The 20458-nt window shown below is 40.6% G+C and overlaps 2 protein-coding genes across 2 annotated transcripts; both read left to right on the forward strand.

Moving 5' to 3' along the window:
• Window positions 1-3452: 3452 nt before the first annotated feature.
• On the forward strand, window positions 3453-4595 carry LOC123141095 (ervatamin-C). The gene has a single exon (XM_044560326.1). It carries the CDS (start codon window positions 3453-3455, stop codon window positions 4575-4577), a length of 1125 nt encoding a protein of 374 aa, XP_044416261.1. The 3' UTR covers window positions 4578-4595.
• A 5975-nt stretch (window positions 4596-10570) lies between these two features.
• On the forward strand, window positions 10571-15815 carry LOC123140969 (uncharacterized). The gene is made up of 5 exons (XM_044560224.1): window positions 10571-12728; window positions 12805-12857; window positions 14055-14235; window positions 14855-14916; window positions 15062-15815. The coding sequence occupies exon 1, from the start codon at window positions 10706-10708 to the stop codon at window positions 12014-12016; it is 1311 nt and encodes a 436-aa protein (XP_044416159.1). The 5' UTR covers window positions 10571-10705; the 3' UTR covers window positions 12017-12728; window positions 12805-12857; window positions 14055-14235; window positions 14855-14916; window positions 15062-15815.
• The last annotated feature ends 4643 nt before the right edge of the window (window positions 15816-20458 follow it).

The following is a 20458-nucleotide window of genomic DNA, read 5'->3' on the forward strand; positions in this document are numbered from 1 at the left end:
AGGGTATGCATACGAAATATTGTTGAATCAAACAATGAACCTATGATACACAAAGAAGCGTTGATGGGCCCTGACTCCGGAATTGGCTATACGCCAAAATGATCTGAGATAGTATCCATACATATAATTCAAGTTTAGACCTTGATAGACCCTTTGAAAGACTTAAAGTCTAAAGTGTAGTGATGGTATTGTATGCGCTCATACTCCTTTCCTTACTGCAAGATGATCTGCTCTTGTCTTGTCTATTGCTGCAAGATGGTGGCCCTGTGATGCATAGAGCTTCCCCCTCTCGTTCTGGCATTCTGCAGTATAGTCCATTGATATACCCCCATTCCTTTGATACCGATGCATATGTAGTATAGATCTAATGTAAGTCTTGCGAGTATTTCGGATGAGTACTCATGGATGCTTTGCACCCCTTTTCTTCTACCCGGTTGCTGCGATCAGGTGATGGAGCCCAAGAGCCAGAGGATTCCGAGCTTGCTACTACGTGGAGTTCGACATCGACGAGTAGTTCGGAGGTCCTAGGCAGGAGGCCTGCACCTTTTCGATCTAGAGTCATTGTTTGTTTTCGCCTTCTTAAGGCACCCTTGTATTTGTCTGTAAGACAGACCTAACTCTTGATGTAATTTTGGGTCCTACGACCCAGGCTTGTAATATTTTGTTCTTTGTTTAAATTTGAGTCACAGAGTCGTGTTCTGATATTATAGCGTGAGTCACTGATCTTGATCATGCATGTTGCGTGGATGTTTAGTGCACGATTAATTTAGGGGTCGTCACACATTCGGACGTGTCCACGGAAATTTAGTATGTCTATTTTGATGTAATGCATAGGAGATGCCTTTACGACAAGAATGTGTGGAGAACAATAATTATAGCCGGGAACAACAAAAAAACATGACTCAGGCAAAGCCGAATCCTCTGACTTCCACGAGGAATTTCTTGTGTAAAAAAAGGGAAGGCAAGTTAGAGACCTTTGGAGATTGATAGGGATATTTTGAAAAGGTTAAAATGAGGCTTTTAAAAACTAAAACAAGGCTTTTGAAAATTGAAATGGATCTTTTGAAAACTGAAGTTACTTTTTTAGAAATTGAAATGAGCATTGTTCATGAAGTTAGAGTGAAAGGAAAGTCAAGTAACTTTCCTTCCTCAGTCAGAGGATCCGGCTCCAACTCAGACAGTCACGAAAACTTGCATCATTCATAATTCATATTTTTTTGTTGGTTTCTGAACCCATGAAGTACTCGCATCGAACAAGGTTCCTGGCCCAAATATGTACCATAAATAAATGGTTTTGCTAATTTCCATCCGACTGAAAACAATTCATTTTCAGTCGGATATTGTGTCCGTTTGATCCATACGCACCTATTCATGCATGCTTGCTTGGTTATTTGTTTTAGCGGGCTCACTCATGTGTCATGTGTTTATGGACTGCCCGTTAACCCGTGCCGCTGGCTATTTTCCCTTCGATTCTGAAACTTCTCTATTCACTCTGTAGCTTGTCTTCTTTTTACACCTTCGTCAGCGGTAGTTCAAGAAATACATTAAGATCATGGGAGAGAGAGAAAGACATGGGCGATTTACATTCCGAGCTCTACATCTCTCATTGCTTGAGCATTTGGTTGATGTTCTCGCCCGTTGTGCTTAGAGGTGCTCTTCCAAGTGGTTCGCATATGTTGTTCTCCCATCCCTGTATTCCTTGTTCCTTTTCTAGATCTTGGTTCGTGGATTTTTGAGCTCTCACCCGCCAATCCTAGCTAGGTTTATGTTCATGTTTTTGCCTTTTTTTGTAGCTCTTCTAATCCGTTGGAAGGACCCCTTGCTTGAAGTTTAGGTTGTTGCGGTTGGCTCACTTGGAGTTTGCTCTTCCCAGCGGTTTGTTGTTGTTCTTCATCCATTACTGTATTATCTAGATCAGTGAGCTATGGTCCTCCATTTTGTTGTTCCCATCCTTGTGTTTTGCGTCTGGCTTGTCGTCCTTAAGTTGATAGGTAGGTGCTTTGTGCTTGCCATGTGTAATGTTGGGGGCAATTCTAGGTGTACTGTATGCAAAATATCCTCATTGGAGAGTTGGATTTAGCTTTCTAAGGTTATTAGTTCTTTATGTAATTATTTCACATCATGAAACTTTTAGTGGTTGTTGATCTGTAATTTGTTTTGTTGTTTTTCTATAAATTTAGTGAGTTGTCTTCGTAATTTCTATTTGGTTAAAGTCCACAACATTTTAAAGTTACTATGTTGTACCTTATGAATGAATTGTAGTCCGAGAGTATCTTTGTAAGTCTTTTAGTGATTATTTGCATTATTACCTCTGCATCTTCTAATTGGTTGTTTCCTGCAGGTTTGTGATGTGGCCATCTTTATTGGGAGTTGAAAAAACATCTTATATTTAGTCACAGAGGTAGATTTTTTAATGTTAGGTTTGGTTCAATTTTTGAAGTTCAATGATATGACGATATAAGCAGCTATGACTTGTGCTTCCTCTATCGAGGTTGTAGTATGATAGATATGCTCCGCAAATCATGATCAGTTTACTGTAGAGTTTCTCTATAGCTAGGTTTTATTTGTGTTATCCACGTAGTGATTCTGTTAGTTTTTCAGTCCTACTTTTCATTTTTGATCATTTTTGTAGTTGCTTTACATACCCCCCCCCCCCAAACACACACATATGTACTGTAAATTGATCAATCGCTTCATGTACTTTGTGTGTTTGTGTAATGCAATTATCGAGTTTGTCTACATTATTGAGTTTGCACACACATAGTTGAACTGTTGAGGCTACATGTTTCGAGCTCTCTTACTGTGTTTCTTCATGTTTCTTACTATTTGTGGGCTGATGTATTTTTTTTGCCCCCACATGTAATCAAATGAACCATTTGATTGTATACTCTTCAACCATCTCTTTATTCGCTAGTTTTCCTTTTTGTTGTGGTATGTTTTGTACTACTTTTCAGGGGACTTTTTGTTCCACATGAGTTGTAGCTTATGTAGGGGGTTAGTGTAATAGAAATGGGTAGATTCCAGAAGCTTGGGGAGAAGGGCATTCTTGTTGTGTCTTCGGATGGAAGTGTTGATTCAGCAGCAGATATATCTTTTGTTATGTTTGAGATACTTTATACTTTCGATGAACTTTGATAATAGATATGAATTATTTAAAAGACATGCATTGCGTGTATGCATTTAATAGTACTAACATACACATTTACTAGTACTCTACAAGTAAATGTGTATTATTGGAAAGGAAATCAATTGCAAGTTGATAAGGCAGAATATCATTTGTGCATTAATTATGAGATTAGCACAAACATTCATATTTGGTATGATATTAATTGTGCATTAAAAATGTTGAGGGCTCACCATTGTTATAGATATAGATAGAGATAGAGATAAGCATGAGTTAGATTATTATAAGAAGGTCCACCATTACCAGACACTTGAAGCAACTACACACAATGGCAAGAGCACTTGCGATGATGCTACTCATGGCCATCGCGCTGACCACCACTATGTCGGCGGCGAGCACCATGGACATCACGGATAAGGACCTGGCGTCGGAGGAGTCCTTGTGGGCGATGTATGAGCGCTGGTGCGAGAACCACAGCGTGGAACGCGAAATTGGCGACAAGACTCGGCGCTTCAACGTGTTCAAGGAGAATGCACGCATGATCCACGAGTTCAACCAACAAGACGTGCCCTACAAGCTAAGCCTCAACCTCTTCGGCGACATGACCGATGAAGAGGTAGAACGCACTTACGGTCGCTGCTCCAACATCAGGTCCAATAGCCGGAAGCGCCGGCATCAGGGTCGGCTCACGCAAGGATCCATCATTGCCCGCGAAGACCTCCCAGCTGCCGTGGACTGGCGCATGATGGGATACGACCAACGTCCGTCAGCGGTGACGAACGTGAAGCGTCAGGGAACCTGCGGGGGCTGTTGGGCCTTCGCGGCGATAGCGGCGGTGGAGGGCATCAACTCCATCAAGACCCGGAACCTGACGTCATTATCTGTGCAACAACTTCTAGACTGCGATAAGGGGAATGAGGGATGTCGTGGCGGCAACGCGGAAGGGGCCTTCAAGTACATTATCCACCATGGGGGCATCGAAACGGAGGCTGAGTATCCGTACGTTGGCCATGAGCACGGCCGCTGCTTGGTGCCCAAGCAGGACCAGAACACCGTCGTCACCATTGACGGCTACAAACAAGTGCCGCCCAATGAGGTGGCATTGATGCAGGCAGTGGCGGCCCAGCCTGTCGTCGTGGCACTCGATGCTAACTCGACGGCCTTCCGACGCTATGGGGGAGGCGTCTTCGTGGGACCGTGCGGGACAGACCTAAACCACGAAATGACAGTGGTGGGCTACGGCACTACCAATGAGCAGGACTCAAAGAAACGCATGGATTACTGGATCATAAAGAACTCATTGGGGCCTGAATGGGGTGAAAATGGCTACATCCGCATAGCACGCGACGTCAACAGTCAGGCCGAGGATGGGTTGTGTGGTATCCTCATATATGCATCGTACCCAGTGAAGTTCAAAAGGAAAGGCGTGAATGATACCATGAAGATAGTGTAACAAATGCGTATAAAGATTTGAGAGTTCTTTCAACATGCATGTTCCAGACATATATATGGACCCTTCATTTTATTATCGCACAATAATACGTATTACCTTTATCATTGGGAAGGTAGGATGATGCATGTCTATGATAGTATATAACGATTATACGGACCGCAATATTGTGGGAATGCTTTATGGGAGCGTTTTTCTCAGCGAGCGTCAAATTTGTCATGCCAAACCAACTAAAGTTGCCATGGCATCTTTGTAGGATTTGCCATGATTGGAGGATAAAATTGCCATATAGCGCAAAAAAAAAGCCGAAAAAATGTCATGTTTCGCAGAAAAATTGTCCTTCGTTAGAGCTTTGAGGGTGTCCGCTGGGAGGCCCAAAAATTCAGACGTTCACTAGTTATCATTCCTGTATACTTTTATAAAACAAGGAAAATAATATCTTTATTAAGAACACGACACCAGATTAGAAAAGACATAACAATGTCCAGTTAATGCTATGTCTATCTTCCAATTTTGGTTGCCTATAATAATTTCCAGTATTAACACATACTTCCTTCGTTCCAAAAATAAGTGTCTTAACATTAGTATAACTTTATACTAAAGTTAGTAGTACAAAGTTGAGACACTTATTTTGAAACGGACGGAGTACAACATATGCTAGTACAACAAAGATTCTTAGTTATACAATATCAAACTCTCTCTCTGAAAAGAAATATAAGAGTGTTTAGATCACTACTATTTCCTTATGGAGGGAGTACTACTTCCGTCCTGATTTATTAGGCCACCTCATATTTTGGATCATAATTTTAACAAATAAAATATAAATTATGCATAGAAAATGAAATAATTGGAAGCTAAAGTTAAATACGAATCGAACAATATAATTTTTTGTGACATGAATTAACATCTTGCTAGTCAAACATATGGTTAAATTATGACCGAAAATACGATGAGGACTAATAAACTCATAGGGAGGTAGTAAAATTTAGGTTGTGAAAACACTTGAAAGCATTTGAGGCCCTAAAAAATCTGACGTCAATACACAAATAAGATTTCACATGTCGCTACCCGAAAGGATGTGTATGCCAAGCGTATTGTTATTTGCCATGTCTGCCAAAAAAACAATGCACGGGTCTTTGCTGAGTCAACCGAACAGAACACTCGACAAAGGTTGCGGCGAGCACTCAGCAGAGCCAGTGCCACGTTTCCCTTGCCGCCACAAGTGATGGTGCTGTTACAATGAGGCAAGTTTGTCAGAGCATCTCATGTTGAACACTCGGCAAAGAATTTATTATCTTTTCCAGATGTTGAAAATATTTACTAAGTACCCGACATATAACACCCACCATTTTTGTTTTTAAAAAACATCCCTTCCCTTTCTTTCTCACCGTTTCTGCCCCTTCTTTCCCAAAAATTTAGAGTACTCGGTGGCCCGTTTTGTCAAGTGTTGTGGGGCTTTTGTCGAGTATTTATGGCACTCGGCATAAAACAGATTCTAGTAGTAATGTGCGGAGTGAAGTCTATTTTAAATCCTAAATTTGTATGTGTAGTCCGTAATGAACCCTGACCTTTGAATCCCTGAAATCCATACCCTGAACTTCTAATTCCCGGTCGTTACTCACCTTGGCTCGTTTTTAGATGGGATTACTGACGTGGACATGGTCAGTTCTGGGATTGACTGCAAAGAAGCAACCCTTACATGTGGAGCTAGTGCACGGGGTTGCAGTTCAGGTTCAGCGCCGGAGCACTCTAGGTGGGGAGCTGGGCGTGGGCTGCTGTCGGGTCACCGGCGAGCTCGCCTGGCGCAAATTAATCAAGCTCCAAAGGCAGCCATGCACACAACAAATGGGTACGCACGCATCAGATGGGCTCGGAAATAGGCTTCGTTGGTGACGGGGCGATGTCCTTGTCCTCCCTTGACAGCAGCGTGTACTCCTCGTTGGAGCAGCCTTAATCCTCCTCCTACAGCGTTGGCTCCTCTTCCTGCGCGAGTGACAGCAGCGCGTACTCCCTGTGGTAGCGCGTACTCCCTGTGGTGCTGCTATTGTGTACGGCGCCGGCGACCGCGCGCGCCGCGTTGCACAGCGGTGGCTGCGCTCGTCACGCAGAACACCTCACACGACATCGAAGGGGTTCACGGCGTCTCTTCGCAGGAGCAACCAGTACCGCCGAAGCAACAACTTCCACGGGAGTCGCACCGGAGCAGAAGCTGCCACGGACGCGGCAGGCGCCCAACGGAAGTGGTGGACTTTTTGCGGGCGTAGTAGTAGGCGTTGAGCGGCACGAGCACAACATTGGGATGGCGGAGACGGCCGAGCAGGGCCATGTGGTGCTCGAAATCCTTCTTGGTTGGTCGAATATATTTGTTAAATAATTAACTTTTGGCCTCTATGTGATGCGCACAATATTTTACTTTGTTATACTATATAAGTGCAGCGATTGACTGGGCCGGCCTAACAACCTATACGGGTACTGTAGTGCAAACATATGCAAAAAAAATCAAGCACTCGCTAGGAATCAAACACAAGACGCCGAATTCATGAGTGCGCGGTGCTAACCAAGGGACCACCGAGGATTCGTGTCTACATAGCAGCGCGAAGACTTAAGATCAACAGCAACAACAGATCATTTTTTTTTAAACAAACAAATCTTTTTAGAAATGAATATTTCTTGAAACGAGACCACTTTTAAAATTCATGAACGAATTTTCAAAAACTCATTTTTTAAATGCGACCATTTTTTAAATCTATGATCAAATTTAGAAAAACTGAACACAAATTGAATCAATTTTTGAAATTTCGAATAAAAATTTGAAAACATGAACACTTTCTGAAAACCCACAAAAATTGAAAAGGGGGACATTCTTTTGAAAAACATGATGTTTTTTCAAAAAAAATTAACAATTTTAGTGGGAGTTACTTTTTTGAAAATTCAGTATTTTCTTTGAGCGAGAACATTTTTTCAACAAAACTTTGTAAATTTGATCATTTTTTGTAAAAAGTGAACAAAACTTGAAATTCCAAAAGGTTTTTTTAAAAGCACGAATTGTTTTGAAAATTGATATTTTTTGTTATTTTTGTACAAATTTCGAAGATATGAAATTTTTTGAAAAAGTTTTAAAAAAATTCCAAAGATTTTTACATAACACGCTTTTTGTCGACATTCCAAGCATTTTTTTGAAGAAAAAAGACTTTGAAAATTTTGAATTTTTTAGATGATTTAGAAACTGACAATTTTCGGACAAGAAAAGAGAGAGAGAAAGAAACAAAAAAGAGAAAAAGAAAAATAAAAAATAGAAGAAGCAAATGTTAGTTCAGGAACCTGCTAGAAGGTTCCTGAAACCGGGGCGAAGGAATGGGTTAAATGGGCCAGCCAAAGTGCGTTGTGGGTATTGAGACATGTGCGTTTGGTCGACGTTCTTGCAAAATGCGATAGATACGCACTCCCTCAAGATTCAGTCCCAAGCCCACGGGAACACGTCTTCCACCCGGCCACCCCTCCCATCTCAAACCCAAAACGTTCTCTTTCCGAACATCTGTCATAAATAAACATACACACCAAACACCAGACTCCGTGCCATCATCGGCATTTCCTATTCGGCGCCTTACTGCGCATTTAGCAAACGTATGCACAGCCCCATCCGCCCTGGGCCGGCCCATTGGCCTTTTTTCTCTTAAATTGCAAAAAAAAGGTGCGACCGGCCTTAATCGAACCTCCAATCTCTTCCTCAAGTATAACTCGAGGTAACCACTCGGATAACTTGGCTCTTCAAACTTCATTCTTCTTTTTACGATTTATTCTTTTTAAGCTCACGGAAAGCCCCCGTTTTTTCCGGCCCCTAGGCAGTTTACGGTTCACAGAAAGCCACTGGTTTTTAGACCAGTTTTTGTTTTTTTTTTCCTTCCTTTTCCTGTTTATTTTCTTCAATGTTTTTTCTTTTTTCCTTTTTATTTACTTTTTTTTAAATGCTCAAACTTTTTTAAATTTGATTAACCTATTTTCAAATCAACAAACCTTTTTCAAATTTAATGATTTCTTTTCAAATTTTAGGAACATTTTCAAAATCGACGAACCTTTTTTAAAACAATTATTTCTTTCAGAATAGATTAACCTTTTCAAATTTGATGAACTTTTTTCCAAATTCATGAACTTTTCTGAAGTTTGTGAAACAAATTGAAATCTGCAAAACTTTTTGATTTTCTTGCTATTCTCTTAGAAAAAGTTCATATTTTCAGAAAAGCCAATGGTTGACCGGTCCGCGACTGGTCAAACACGGTCCGACCTACAAAAAAGAATGTGATCGAGCGACTAGGGAGAGATTGCCTTCTTCTTGGGCCGGCCCATGAGCAGGGCGCATGGGCGCCAACAAACCTATTCGGGCGCTTAAGGCGCTGAACGAGAAGCTCCTGTCATCATCATCCTTGCAATTTTTTTTTTTGAAAAATGCTTGGCTTTAGCCGGTGGATAGCACGCGAGCATCCATCCGTCGTCCATGTGACGTGTGTCTTTGTCTCCCACGTGGTCGCTGCTCGCTGCTCGCTATAATGCATTTCTTCAGCAAAGTCTTTGTTGCAAAAAGAACTATAATAAGACCTCTGTCGCAAAAAAATTAAATTGCAACGAAACCTTGTTGCAAAATAAATTAATTGCAACAAGACATTCATTGCAAAAAATTTAAATTGCAACAAGACGTCTGTTGCAAAAGAAAAAACCGTAACAAGACTTTTGTTGCAAAAAATCTGCAACTTGACCTATGTTACAAAATTTTCTACAACATAACCTGTATTGCAGAATTTTTTTGCGACACGACATGTGTTTATTTTGCGGGAACGACACAACATGTGTTGCAATGGTAGAAGATGACGCTCGGCCAGTCAATCCGTAAGATCCCATGGCTCGCGAGGCGACGGATCTTTTAAAATGATCTGCCGGCCTACGCGTAGCAGCGCCTTTTTATTTCTTTGAGAAAGTATCCTTGCACTTTTTTAGGGTTGGAAAAGTATCCTTGCAAATCTTCAGTGTGTAGTTTTGACCGACGAAGGGAAATCATTGATTTTATTTTAGGACAACGCTAACGCCCACACGTGTAGTGTGAGCCAAACCCGCCCACACACCCTATAACACACAGACTGTGCAACGTCACCGCATGCATGCATGTGAGAATCTTTTTGGATTTTTAGTTTTTAAAATGTTTTATCTCTTAAATGAAAAATCCGATTGAAAATCCGTTTTCATCATTAAATCCCTCGCGACGAGATCTTCGAAACTAGATCCCATATCAATATATTTCGACGAAATTTTGTGAGGGTTAAAAGTTGTCATGTCTATTGTACATGAATTACCATGATGTTTACACCGAAGTTGCCATGATATGTTTCAGCTATTTTTTTTCTATATTTAAAAGTAAATTTTCACATTTATAAAACAGGGAATTAAGAAACTAGACTTTCCATGAACCATAAACTAAAATTGCCATGATACATGCACTTAAAATTGTCATGGTTCATAAAAAAATAATTTTTATGGTCAAAGTATTGGAGTTGCCATCATAAAAATACTAAAATTGCCATGCTTTACAAATTGAATTGCCACATGGCAACTTTAGTTTAAGCACTATGGCAACTATAGTGTAAACATCATGGCAACTTTTGGGCAAAATAAAATTTCATCGAAACATATCAACATGGGATCTAGTTTTGAAGATCTCGTCGAGACGGATTTAATGGTGAAAACGGATGTTTAATTTGATTTTTTAATTAGGAGAAAAAATTGAGCCAAAAACCTAAAAGATTCCTGCTGATGTCATATGTTCAGATGTGGCAAAATGAGTGATAAAAAAGCGTGTGGAAGATGTGCAAAATGTCACACGTGGGCGTTAGTTTTTTCCTTATTTTATGGAAAGAGCCCACGGACGCGTCTTCCACCCCTCCCATCCCAAATCCAAGCCCAAACCCAAACCCGCGTCCTCTTCTCCATACGCGCCATCCCTCGAAGATTCAAGATTTCAAGCACTACAAAAGGCGGCAGAGAGCGCGCGCGCCTTCGATCCACCCAACCCGAACCCGCCGCCGGCGCCTCCCAGATCTCCCAAACCCTAGCCAGCTCCCCGCCGGCCGCCATCCCGATGTCCCATGGCCTCCTCCTCCGTCCTTCCCATGGGCTGCAGGTTCAGCCCCTCCGACGCCGACCTCATCTGCGCCTACCTCCGCCCCATGATCGCAAGCGAGCCCCTCCCTGAGCCCGCCGCCAGGTTCCTGCACACCGCCGACGCGTACGCCGCCGATCCGGCCGCCCTCGTCTCGGGCCTCCAGCCCGCGGTCCTGCTGGCGCCCAAGACCGGGGCGGAGAGGCGGTGCTGGTACTTCTTCGGCTCCGCCAAGGCCCTGTCCGGGCACAACAAGCACAGGTCCCGCGCCGTCGGCGGCGGCGAGGGCACGTGGCACGCCGAGAAGGGGAGGAAGGCCATGCTCGACGGCGAGGGACGCGGCGGAGTCGTCGGGTACAAGCAGAGTTTCAGGTATAAGCCCATCCATGCCGACGGATCCGTGGAGGCCGTGTGGCTCATGGTGGAGTTCCGTATGGCCCATGATCAAGGAGATGATGGGAAAGGTGAGACGGTTCCGGTTCTTTGCAAGGTCTACCAGAGCCCGCGCAAGCCCCGATCTGCGTCCGTCTCGACGTCGCCAGCATACAGGAGGGGGAGGAAGAGGAAGGCCGGAGACGACTCAGCTCCGGTGACGACTGTGAAGCGGCGGCTGCTTGTCCCTCCTGCTGCACCAATTCTGCCGCCGGTCGTCGAGCCACAGCTAGACTTGAACAACTGCTCGGATGGCGTCTCATTGGAGTTGGACCAGCTTCTTGATGATCTCATGTCCGGCCTCACGCCTGATCAAGTCCTGGGTGACTTCGTGATGCCTGCCCCTGAATCAGATGTCAATTGCAGCTTCTCCATGGCCATCCACGCCGGCAGCTACTGTGACAGGGTCCTCCTGGACGAAGGTGGTGACTTGTTGATGCCTTTTCATCAGAATTCTGATCAACTCCTTCTGGGTGACTTGTTGATGCCTGTCGTCCCTGAATCAGAGGTCAATTGCAGCTCCTCCATGTCCGACCATGCCGGTTCCATGGTGAGCAACTACGACACTGTCGTCCATGGCGGTTCAGTCACACCCCTTTTTGACAATTCTGATCAATTTGACTTGTCGATGCCCATCATCGAACCACTGCCAACTGACTTGCAGAACCAGACAGCAATGCTAAATTTCGGCTTCCTGCCGTGTGCCCTGTATGCTGGAATTTGTGATTCTTGGACAGGAGGCGACACCACGGACGATGAAGCGGCCTCGGTCAGCTGGTATGACTCTGCTCAAAGCTCACCGGCGGTTCCAACCGAGTGGATGATGCAATCACCATTTGCCACCCCATATCAATATCAATTCTGAAGCTGACCAGCTTCTTATTGTGTTTTTTTTTCTCACTACCCCATGGATAGGATATATGTTTTTGTTGCTTGTGCCAAGGTTCAAGACCTTGATGTGTTGGCTGATGATCGATACAGTTTCGTCTTATAATGATCTGGTTATGTATGTCAGGGTACATTATTAAGTAGTAATGGCTAAAAGATCATGATGTGTATTGTCATCTTTAACTGAATTTAGATGGCTGTTCAATCTGAATTTAGATGTTTTATTATTCAGCATGTGCCTGCTTGTGATTTCCTGTGTTGTAAGCTGTAATTAATCCCATTTAGCTGGCTGTCTTTGATCCTACAGCTGGCTCATGCACTTGGGATCCTTTGCTGTCTGATAACTAATGAGTGTAGTATATATTTGGATCTTAATTAGAATGCAATGCTTTTCTAACAGCTGGGGGAGAAAATAATGGTACTGAACTCATGGAAAAGGAAAAGAATGAAATTTACTAGTTACAGTTTGACATTGTTCTAGCTAACTCTTTCAGCACATCTAACACATTAGACCGGGATTCCTGGTTCTATCATTCTTGAACCATATGATTATGGAATATTGGAGACACAAATTATCGGCCTTAGAAATAGTTCTCTCTGTATTACTCACACTTTATTGTCATCTCATTTAGGTGGAATTTGTGGTGGGCCTATGTGCTGGAGCACTCGTACAATTTCTGCATCTTCCGGTAGGATCTTTGATCAGCAATTGGCGTGCTTCCTTGTTCTGGTTCTAACTATTAAAATAGTTTGCTCCTTGAACAGGCAAAGGTGCTTATTTTAATGGGCAAAAAATTCATGTCAGGTCGACAGATAAGGTAGCCTATTTTTCTCGTATACAACTGTACAAGAACAATATGAGCACACCTGTGTTTGCCAGCCATGAAAATCTTCCAGTGAGAATAGACCCAATGTATATGTTCATTTAATTATTCAGGATGCAGTCATAACTCATGTAATACAGATAGTTCAGGCAGCAGATACGAGCCAATATAAATTTGTTCAAGGAATTTACTTTCATTAGTAGGGTAAACTGTATCACCATGTGTTCAGTAACAAGAAACCAAACACCATGCACCCACTTTTCTCCTTTATGCTGTTTCTTTTATCCTTCTTTGAATTCCTTCAGGGAGTACAAAAGCTAGGCTCAGCTGCTGCTGATATGTCCCATGTTGGTCTAGGCATTACAGAAGCCTATTGGGAATAACGGCTTTAAGCGATAGAACAATCTCTTCTGGTAAGGCCTTGTTTGGTACTAGGGTTTTTGAGGGGATTGGTGGGGATAATTCCCACAGGGATTGGGTGAAACCCTAACCTTCACCCAATCCCTTCAAATCCCCATTTATCCCCAATCCACTAGGTAAGGGTAGTGTATTGGGTATTGAGAAAAACGCACTAGAGTTTGTGGATTTGTGGGGAAATGTGGGGATGAAACATGTTAAATACAATAGAACCAAATGGTGTTTTGGGATATGTGGGAATTTAGGGGTTTGATCGGGATAATCCCCACCAATTCCCTAAAATACGATAGTACCAAACAAGGCCTAGCTGGGTTTGGATATGTCCCATGATCCTTTTTACCCCGGGAAATTAGTTTTGTCAAAATATTTATCAGTTTGGTAAAAAGTGGGACAGGCTTATTTGCTTATTTTCGAACCTTACCGCATTTTTATCCAGGTAAATGTTTTTTCATGTTTATGATAGTTCTTATATTTCTCATAATTTGGTTTGAAAATTGCATAGAGGTAAATCTTAAAGGTATCATTGAGCAGTTTTGAACTAATTTCTGAAAGCAATCAATTTCATTTTAGGTAATCAAATGTAGAATTTCCATAGTAAAAGGTATCAAAGTGATGCAAATATTCTGAAATGTATTTATTTAGCATAGTATTAGTTTCAGTTATAAATTTCTGCTCATTAATTTTGAGTAGGATGGCTTCTTTTTGCCTGCTCTATGCTTACCTTGTGGAGTTTGTCAGTATAATTACTTTATGAACTTGGTTATTTCTTAATAGATAGCTGAAAAAAGCCACAATCTATAGATAGAGCCACACGGACAGACGATACATGGTATTGAGGAAACCTCAGAAGCTGATAAAAAAGAAAGACATGGATGGTGTATAGTTTACAGTCTTTGGTGCTTCTGTTGTTGTTTCCAATGGTGCTGTTCACGAACAGGTCGGTTTCCACGAACAGGTTGGTGCCTCCAGAATTTCACAAGCAAACAAACTTTACATGTACATGTCACTTTATTCCAAATACCTATTACTGTACTTTCCTTACTATAATTGACCTCTCATATTGACAGGATTTCATGTAAATTGAATGTGCATGTCATTTCTCTTATAATACATATTACGGAATGTACCTTGCTGAAGTTGATCTCTGATATGCTTTACTATTAGATACAAAGTCAAAGTATTCGTGGATATGGGAATGGTAATCCTAAAATTCTAAAAAAGCAATGGACTTTATTGTATTTATAATTTAAAGCTTGCATAGGAACTCACTTCAGGTACTAATCCTGTATGTCCCTTTTTGTTTTCTTTACTTCCGTATGCAATCAAGCTTGGTAATCAAATCCGGCAGAGTATAGAAACTCTTATCTGCATATTCAGAAGTTAATGCAAACACACTCTAGGTGCGAGATAAACTTTTTTAATTTTACTATGATTTTTACTACTCAGCTAGTTTTCAACATCCATTCCAGCCTTCTTAACTGTGATCAGAAAATTTTCTTTTTCAGTACTTGAATCTACATAAGTTCACGTAGGTAGTATTTAGACAAGGCGTCTAATTTTTTCTTCATATGTAGGCGTCCAAGTAGCTGATTACATGAACTTCCTACAAGAACGATGCTGAATCTCAGGCTTTTTGGTCAGTAGTGTCAATCTTTTTTCCTTCAAAAGAACATTTACATCAATGCTTCAATTTCTACTGGATTATGCTTGCTATGTATGCAGTTTCGTATTGTTTCTGCAGACTTCATTTGGCTCACGATTTATTCTTTTCAAGCTCACAGAAAGCCCCCGGTTTTTTCGGCCACTGGACAGTTTCCGGTTCGTACATATGGAAGCATACGACAAGTGGTCACTACTCCGCGACCTCGGCATATAAGGCTCAATTCCTTGGCGCCACGCGATCACCCATGGGCCAGACGATCTGGAAGGTCTGGGCGCCCCCAAAAGTCAAATTTTTTGCATGGCTTGCAACTCAAAACCGACTTTGGACGGCGGATAGGCTCCAGAAGCGAGCTTGGCCAAATTGCGGTTTATGTCCTCTTTGCAAGCAGACTAATGAAACGGTGGATCATCTCTTCTTCAAGTGTCGTTTCACTAGGAGGCTTTGGGGCATGATCAAGGATTGGCTTGGGCTAGACGGCATGGACACTTATCGCTGGAATGACGAGCGCTCCATCAAGGATTGGTGGATCAACATGTCCGAGAAGAACGTGGCAAATCGGAAGGCAATGGCAACCCTCACCATGTTGTCTTGTTGGAATATTTGGTGCGAGCGAAATGCTAGGGTGTTCCAACAAAAATCGACGCTGCCATCCATCATTTTTGGTAACATCAAGAATGAGGCTAGGCTTTGGATCGCCGCCGGCGCGAAGCACTTGGGAAACATCATGCCGCGAGAGTAGAATCTATGTATCTTATCTTGCTTTTCTGTTGTAAAAGCAACTCTAAACTTCTTCTTAATTAATGGATGAGGCAAATCTTTTGCCTCCGTTTCGAAAAAAAAAGCCACTGGTTTTTGGACCAGTTTTTGGTTATTTTTTCTTTCCTTTTCCTGTTTATTTTCATCAATATTTTTCCTTTTTTCCTTTTTCTTTACTTTTTTATTTTTATTTTCAAAATGCTCAAACTTTTTTAAATTCGATTAATTTTTTTTCAAATCAATGAACTTTTTCAAGTTTGATGATTTCTTTTCAAATTTTAGGAATATTTTCAAAATAAATGAACCTTTTTAAAAACAATTATTTTTTCAAATTAGATTAACCATTTCAAATTTGATGAACCTTTTTTCCAAATTCATGAACTTTTCTGAAGTTTGCGAACAAAAAATCGGAACCTGCAAACTTTTTGATTTTTTGTTATTCTCTTAAAAAAGCTCATATTTTCATAAAAGCCAATGGTTAACCAGTCGGACTGGTCAAACACGACCCGACCAGCAAAAAAAGAACGTGATTGAGCGACCAAGAAGAGATATCCGTCTTCTTGGGCCGGCCCATGAGCGGGTCACATGGGCGCCAACAAACCTGTTCGGGCTCTTAAGGTGCTGAACAGGAGCTCCCGCCATCATCGTCCTTGCAAATCTGTTCTTTAAAATGCTTGGCTTCAGCCGACAGATCGCACGCGAGCATCCGTCTGTCATTCATGTGCCGTGTGTCTTTTGTCTCCCACGTGGCTGCTGCTTGAGGCTCGCTACAATGTGTTTCCGCAGCAAAGCCTTTGTTGCAAAAAAAACTATAACAAGACCTCCGTTGCAAAAAATTAAATTGCAATGAGACATTTGTTAAAGATTTTTCAGAAATGCGAACAACACATGATGTCAAAAAAGTGTTGTAAATTTTCCCGAATATTTTTTCAACTTGGGAACAATATTTATTTAGAATAAAATCATTTTTTTAATTATGAACAAATTCCAATAGGCGCCCGACCGGAGCGATGACGTCGCTTAGTTGGGCAAGGCCTAAGATTTCATTTTCTTTTCTTCAGAAAATTGAAATACCAAAATAACAGTTTTAAGTAACTACTTTAAATTATGTTGCCTATGCTTTAAGAAAGCATTTGCTGTTTTCAATTCTATAATTTTGTATTTATTAGTTATGTTAAAAACTTAAAATGAGAGTTTTAAGTACATATATAAATTGTGATTTTAAATATCCTTTTTCCTTCGAACCTGGCATGGATGCCTACTCGGACACGCTACGCGGGACATGGTGTTTTTTGGACATTCTTGAAATGACCCTAACTTTTGCCAGCAGGTGGCATGCCCATGGTAGGCATCCATGCCCCCAATTTTTTTTCATGGTCTTGTGTAACCAATTCAAAGCAACAAGCCAAGCTGCTTGGTTTTTTGACAAGTTTTGTATTTTCCTTGAAATGACCCCATTTTTTCATGGGCTTGTATGACCAATATTCAAGGCACCATGCAAAATTGTTTGTGTTTTCAACCAGTTTTGTATTTTCTGAAGTTTTTTTGGTTAAAAAGGACGATAAATGGCCGGATGCGTTACCACTTCCATACGGTGTCGAAAATCGTCTGAACTAGGTATGTGCCTACCATAGGCATGCCTACCTTCTTGCAAAAGTGGGGTTCATTTCAAAGATGCCAAAAATAGACTATGTTCAACGGAGGGTGTTCGCTTAGGCCAGAAGGGTCTTTTTGAAAGCTCGTTGTTTTTCGACATCCATTAAATGACAAATGTATTCCACCAGCTTCTACAACCAATTTCAGGCACCATGCCAAGTTATTTAGATTTTTGAAAAGTTTTGCATTTTCTGGAGTTTTCTCGGTGAAAATAGGCCGATAAATGGTCGGACGCGCCACAACATGTAAATAGTGTCGGAAATTGTTCGAATGTAGCATGGATGCCTCATATGCATGTGCCAGGCTGTTACAAGAAGCCGAGATCATTTATCCATGGCCTTACAAGTTTAGATGAGTGTATTTGTAATTTATATCATTTACAATCAACACGACCATTTTCTTTTGTCCTAGAAATTTCTTGAAATTTGTCAACAATTTTGGAATTACAAAGTGTGTATGAAAATGTTACAAACTAGAAAACTTTTTCCAATATTGTTAAGATATTACGAAAATCCGATGGAAATTTCGAACAAAATGGCAAACCACATACTTTTTATAAAAAAAATAACAACTTTTCTGAAATGCATACATTTATTAAATTTGTGAACAAGTAAAATTCAAAAACTGAACGTTTTATGAAATTTCCAAACCTTTTTGAAAACTATAAATAACATTAGAAAACAAAAACATTTTATGTTATACCAAACAATTTTTCAAATTTTTGAACAAGTTCACAAAGAATAATAAAGTTCAAAAGTAGAAAAATGAATTAACAAAAAGAGAGGAAAACGGAAAAACTTGAAAAGAAAAAGTGCTTATGCCCTAGAAATTGAAAATTGTTTTCAGATACTGTTAGTATAGTTGAAATATTCATAAAATTTGAGAAAATGTTTGTGTTTTCGAATAAAGCTCACAAATTTGAAAAAGTAGTGGCATTTTGAAAAACAATTGTTCGAAAATTTAAAAATTGTTCATGTTTTCAAGAAAATATACATACATTTGATAAGTTACTGTAATTTAAAAAAAAATGTTTTCAGTTTCACAAGAATGTTTACAATTCTGAAAATAATGTTCTTAAATTTGAAAAATATTCACAAAATCAAATTATTTTTCATAAAAAATGGTTCGTACATTTGAAAGAAATACCCACGTTCCCCTAAGAAGTTCAAATTTTGGAAAACGTTTCATTTTTAAAAAATATTCCAAAAGATAAGAAAACACATTAGTTTTTGTTGAGCTATAAAAAACGATTTAGCTACAATGCCCCGTGTTGGTCGCTACAGTGTCCATCCAGGTTGTACAGTATCAATTTGTTCTGTGACAGTATTTCTAAGAAAAAAAAACTCCTACAGTACGTCCAGTTAGGTCATAAGAAACTGCGCTGCAATTGTATCAGCAAATCGTGTTTGTTCTTGTGGTATTAGCAAGTTCACCTCCACCTGAGGTCCTGAGTTCGAAGCCTAACAGGCAGAATATTATTTTTGGATTTTCGAACCTTGCTACAGTACATACTCATTAATGGGCCGGCCCAAGGCGGACTCAGAAATATCTTCGCGAGTATTTTCTGGAAAGACCATCCTACCCTTTGTTAGGAAGAGGTATTAACAAATCTCGTCCGTTGATGTGTTTAGGGGGTTGTACCGAAGCGGAAGTCTTATTAAGTAGTAATGGCTAAAAGATCATGATGTGTATTGTCATCTTTAACTGAATTTAGATGGCTGTTCAATCTGAATTTACGTGTTTTTACTATTTAGCATGTGCTTGCTTATGATTTCCTGTGCTGTAAACTGTAATTCACCTTTAGCTGCTGTGTTTGATCCTACAGCTGGCTCATGCACTTGGGGTCCTTTGCTGTATGGTAATTAATGAGTGTACTAGTATGTATTTGGATCCTAATTAGAGCGCAATGCTTTGCTAACAGCTGGGCGGAAAGTAATGAAACTGAACTCATGGAAAAGGAAAACAATGAAATTTATCACTTACAGTTTCGCATTGTTCTAGCTAACTCTTTCAGTACACCTAACACTTGAGAGCGGGATTCCTTGTTCTGTCATTCTAGAACAAATCATCGGTGTTAGAAATAGTTTCTCTCTGTATTGCTCTCACATCATTGCCATCTCATTTAGGTGGATTTTGTGGTGGGCCTATGTGCTGGAGCATTGGCGTGCTTCTTGTTCTGGTTCTATGTAGTAAAATAGTTTTCAATGGTTTGCTTGCTCCTTGAACAAGCAAAGGTACTTATGGGAAAAAGATTCATGTCAGTCGGCAGACAAGGTAGCCTATTTTCTCGTGTACAACCGTACAAGAACGATATGTGCACACCTGTTGCCTGCCATGAAAATCTTCCAGTGACCATAGACTAAATGTATTGGTTCATTTAAGTATTGCAGGATATTGTGCAGGATGCAGCCATATCATTTAATTCAGATAGTTCATGCAGCAGATATGAGCCAATATATGTTCAAGGAATTCACTGACGCTAGTAGGGTAAATGAATCTTCCCCTGATTAAAATGGTATCACCGTGGGTTCAGTAACAAGGAAACACCGTGCACCCACTTTTCTCCTTTCTGTTGTTTCTTTTATCCTTCTCTGAAATGTGCTTTCTTTCAGGGAGTACGAAGGCTAGGGTCTGCTGCTGCTGACATGTCCCATGTTGGTCTAGGCATTACAGAAGCCTATTGGGGATAACGGCTTTAAGCGATGGAACAATCTCTTCTGATAACTGGGTTTGGATGTGTCCCATGATCCTTTTTACCCTGTGGAATTAAATTTGTTAAATAGATTTTTTTTAAACGATTTGTTAAATAATTCTCAGTTTGGTGGAAAGTGGGACTGTCTTATTTGCTTATTTTCAAACCTTTACCGCATTTCTATCTGGGGTAATGTTTTTCATGCTTATAATAATTCTTATATTTCTTGATTATCGTTATTTGGTTTGAAAATTGTATAGAGGTAAAGCCTAAAGGTATAATCGAGCAGTTTTGAACTAATTTCTGGAAGAAATCTATTTCATTTTCTGTAATCATACGTAGAATTTGCATAGTAAAAGGTATCAAAGTGATGCAAATATTCTGGAATGTATTTGTCTAGCATAGTACTCC

This window comes from Triticum aestivum, chromosome 6D (genome assembly GCF_018294505.1).
Source record: "Triticum aestivum cultivar Chinese Spring chromosome 6D, IWGSC CS RefSeq v2.1, whole genome shotgun sequence".
NCBI classification, from domain to species: Eukaryota; Viridiplantae; Streptophyta; class Magnoliopsida; order Poales; family Poaceae; genus Triticum; species Triticum aestivum.

Coding starts and splice junctions, on each gene's coding strand:
- LOC123141095 (XM_044560326.1), top strand. CDS start 3,453: ATGGCAAGAGCACTTGCGATGATGCTACTCATGGCCATCGCGCTGACC.
- LOC123140969 (XM_044560224.1), top strand. CDS start 10,706: ATGGCCTCCTCCTCCGTCCTTCCCATGGGCTGCAGGTTCAGCCCCTCC.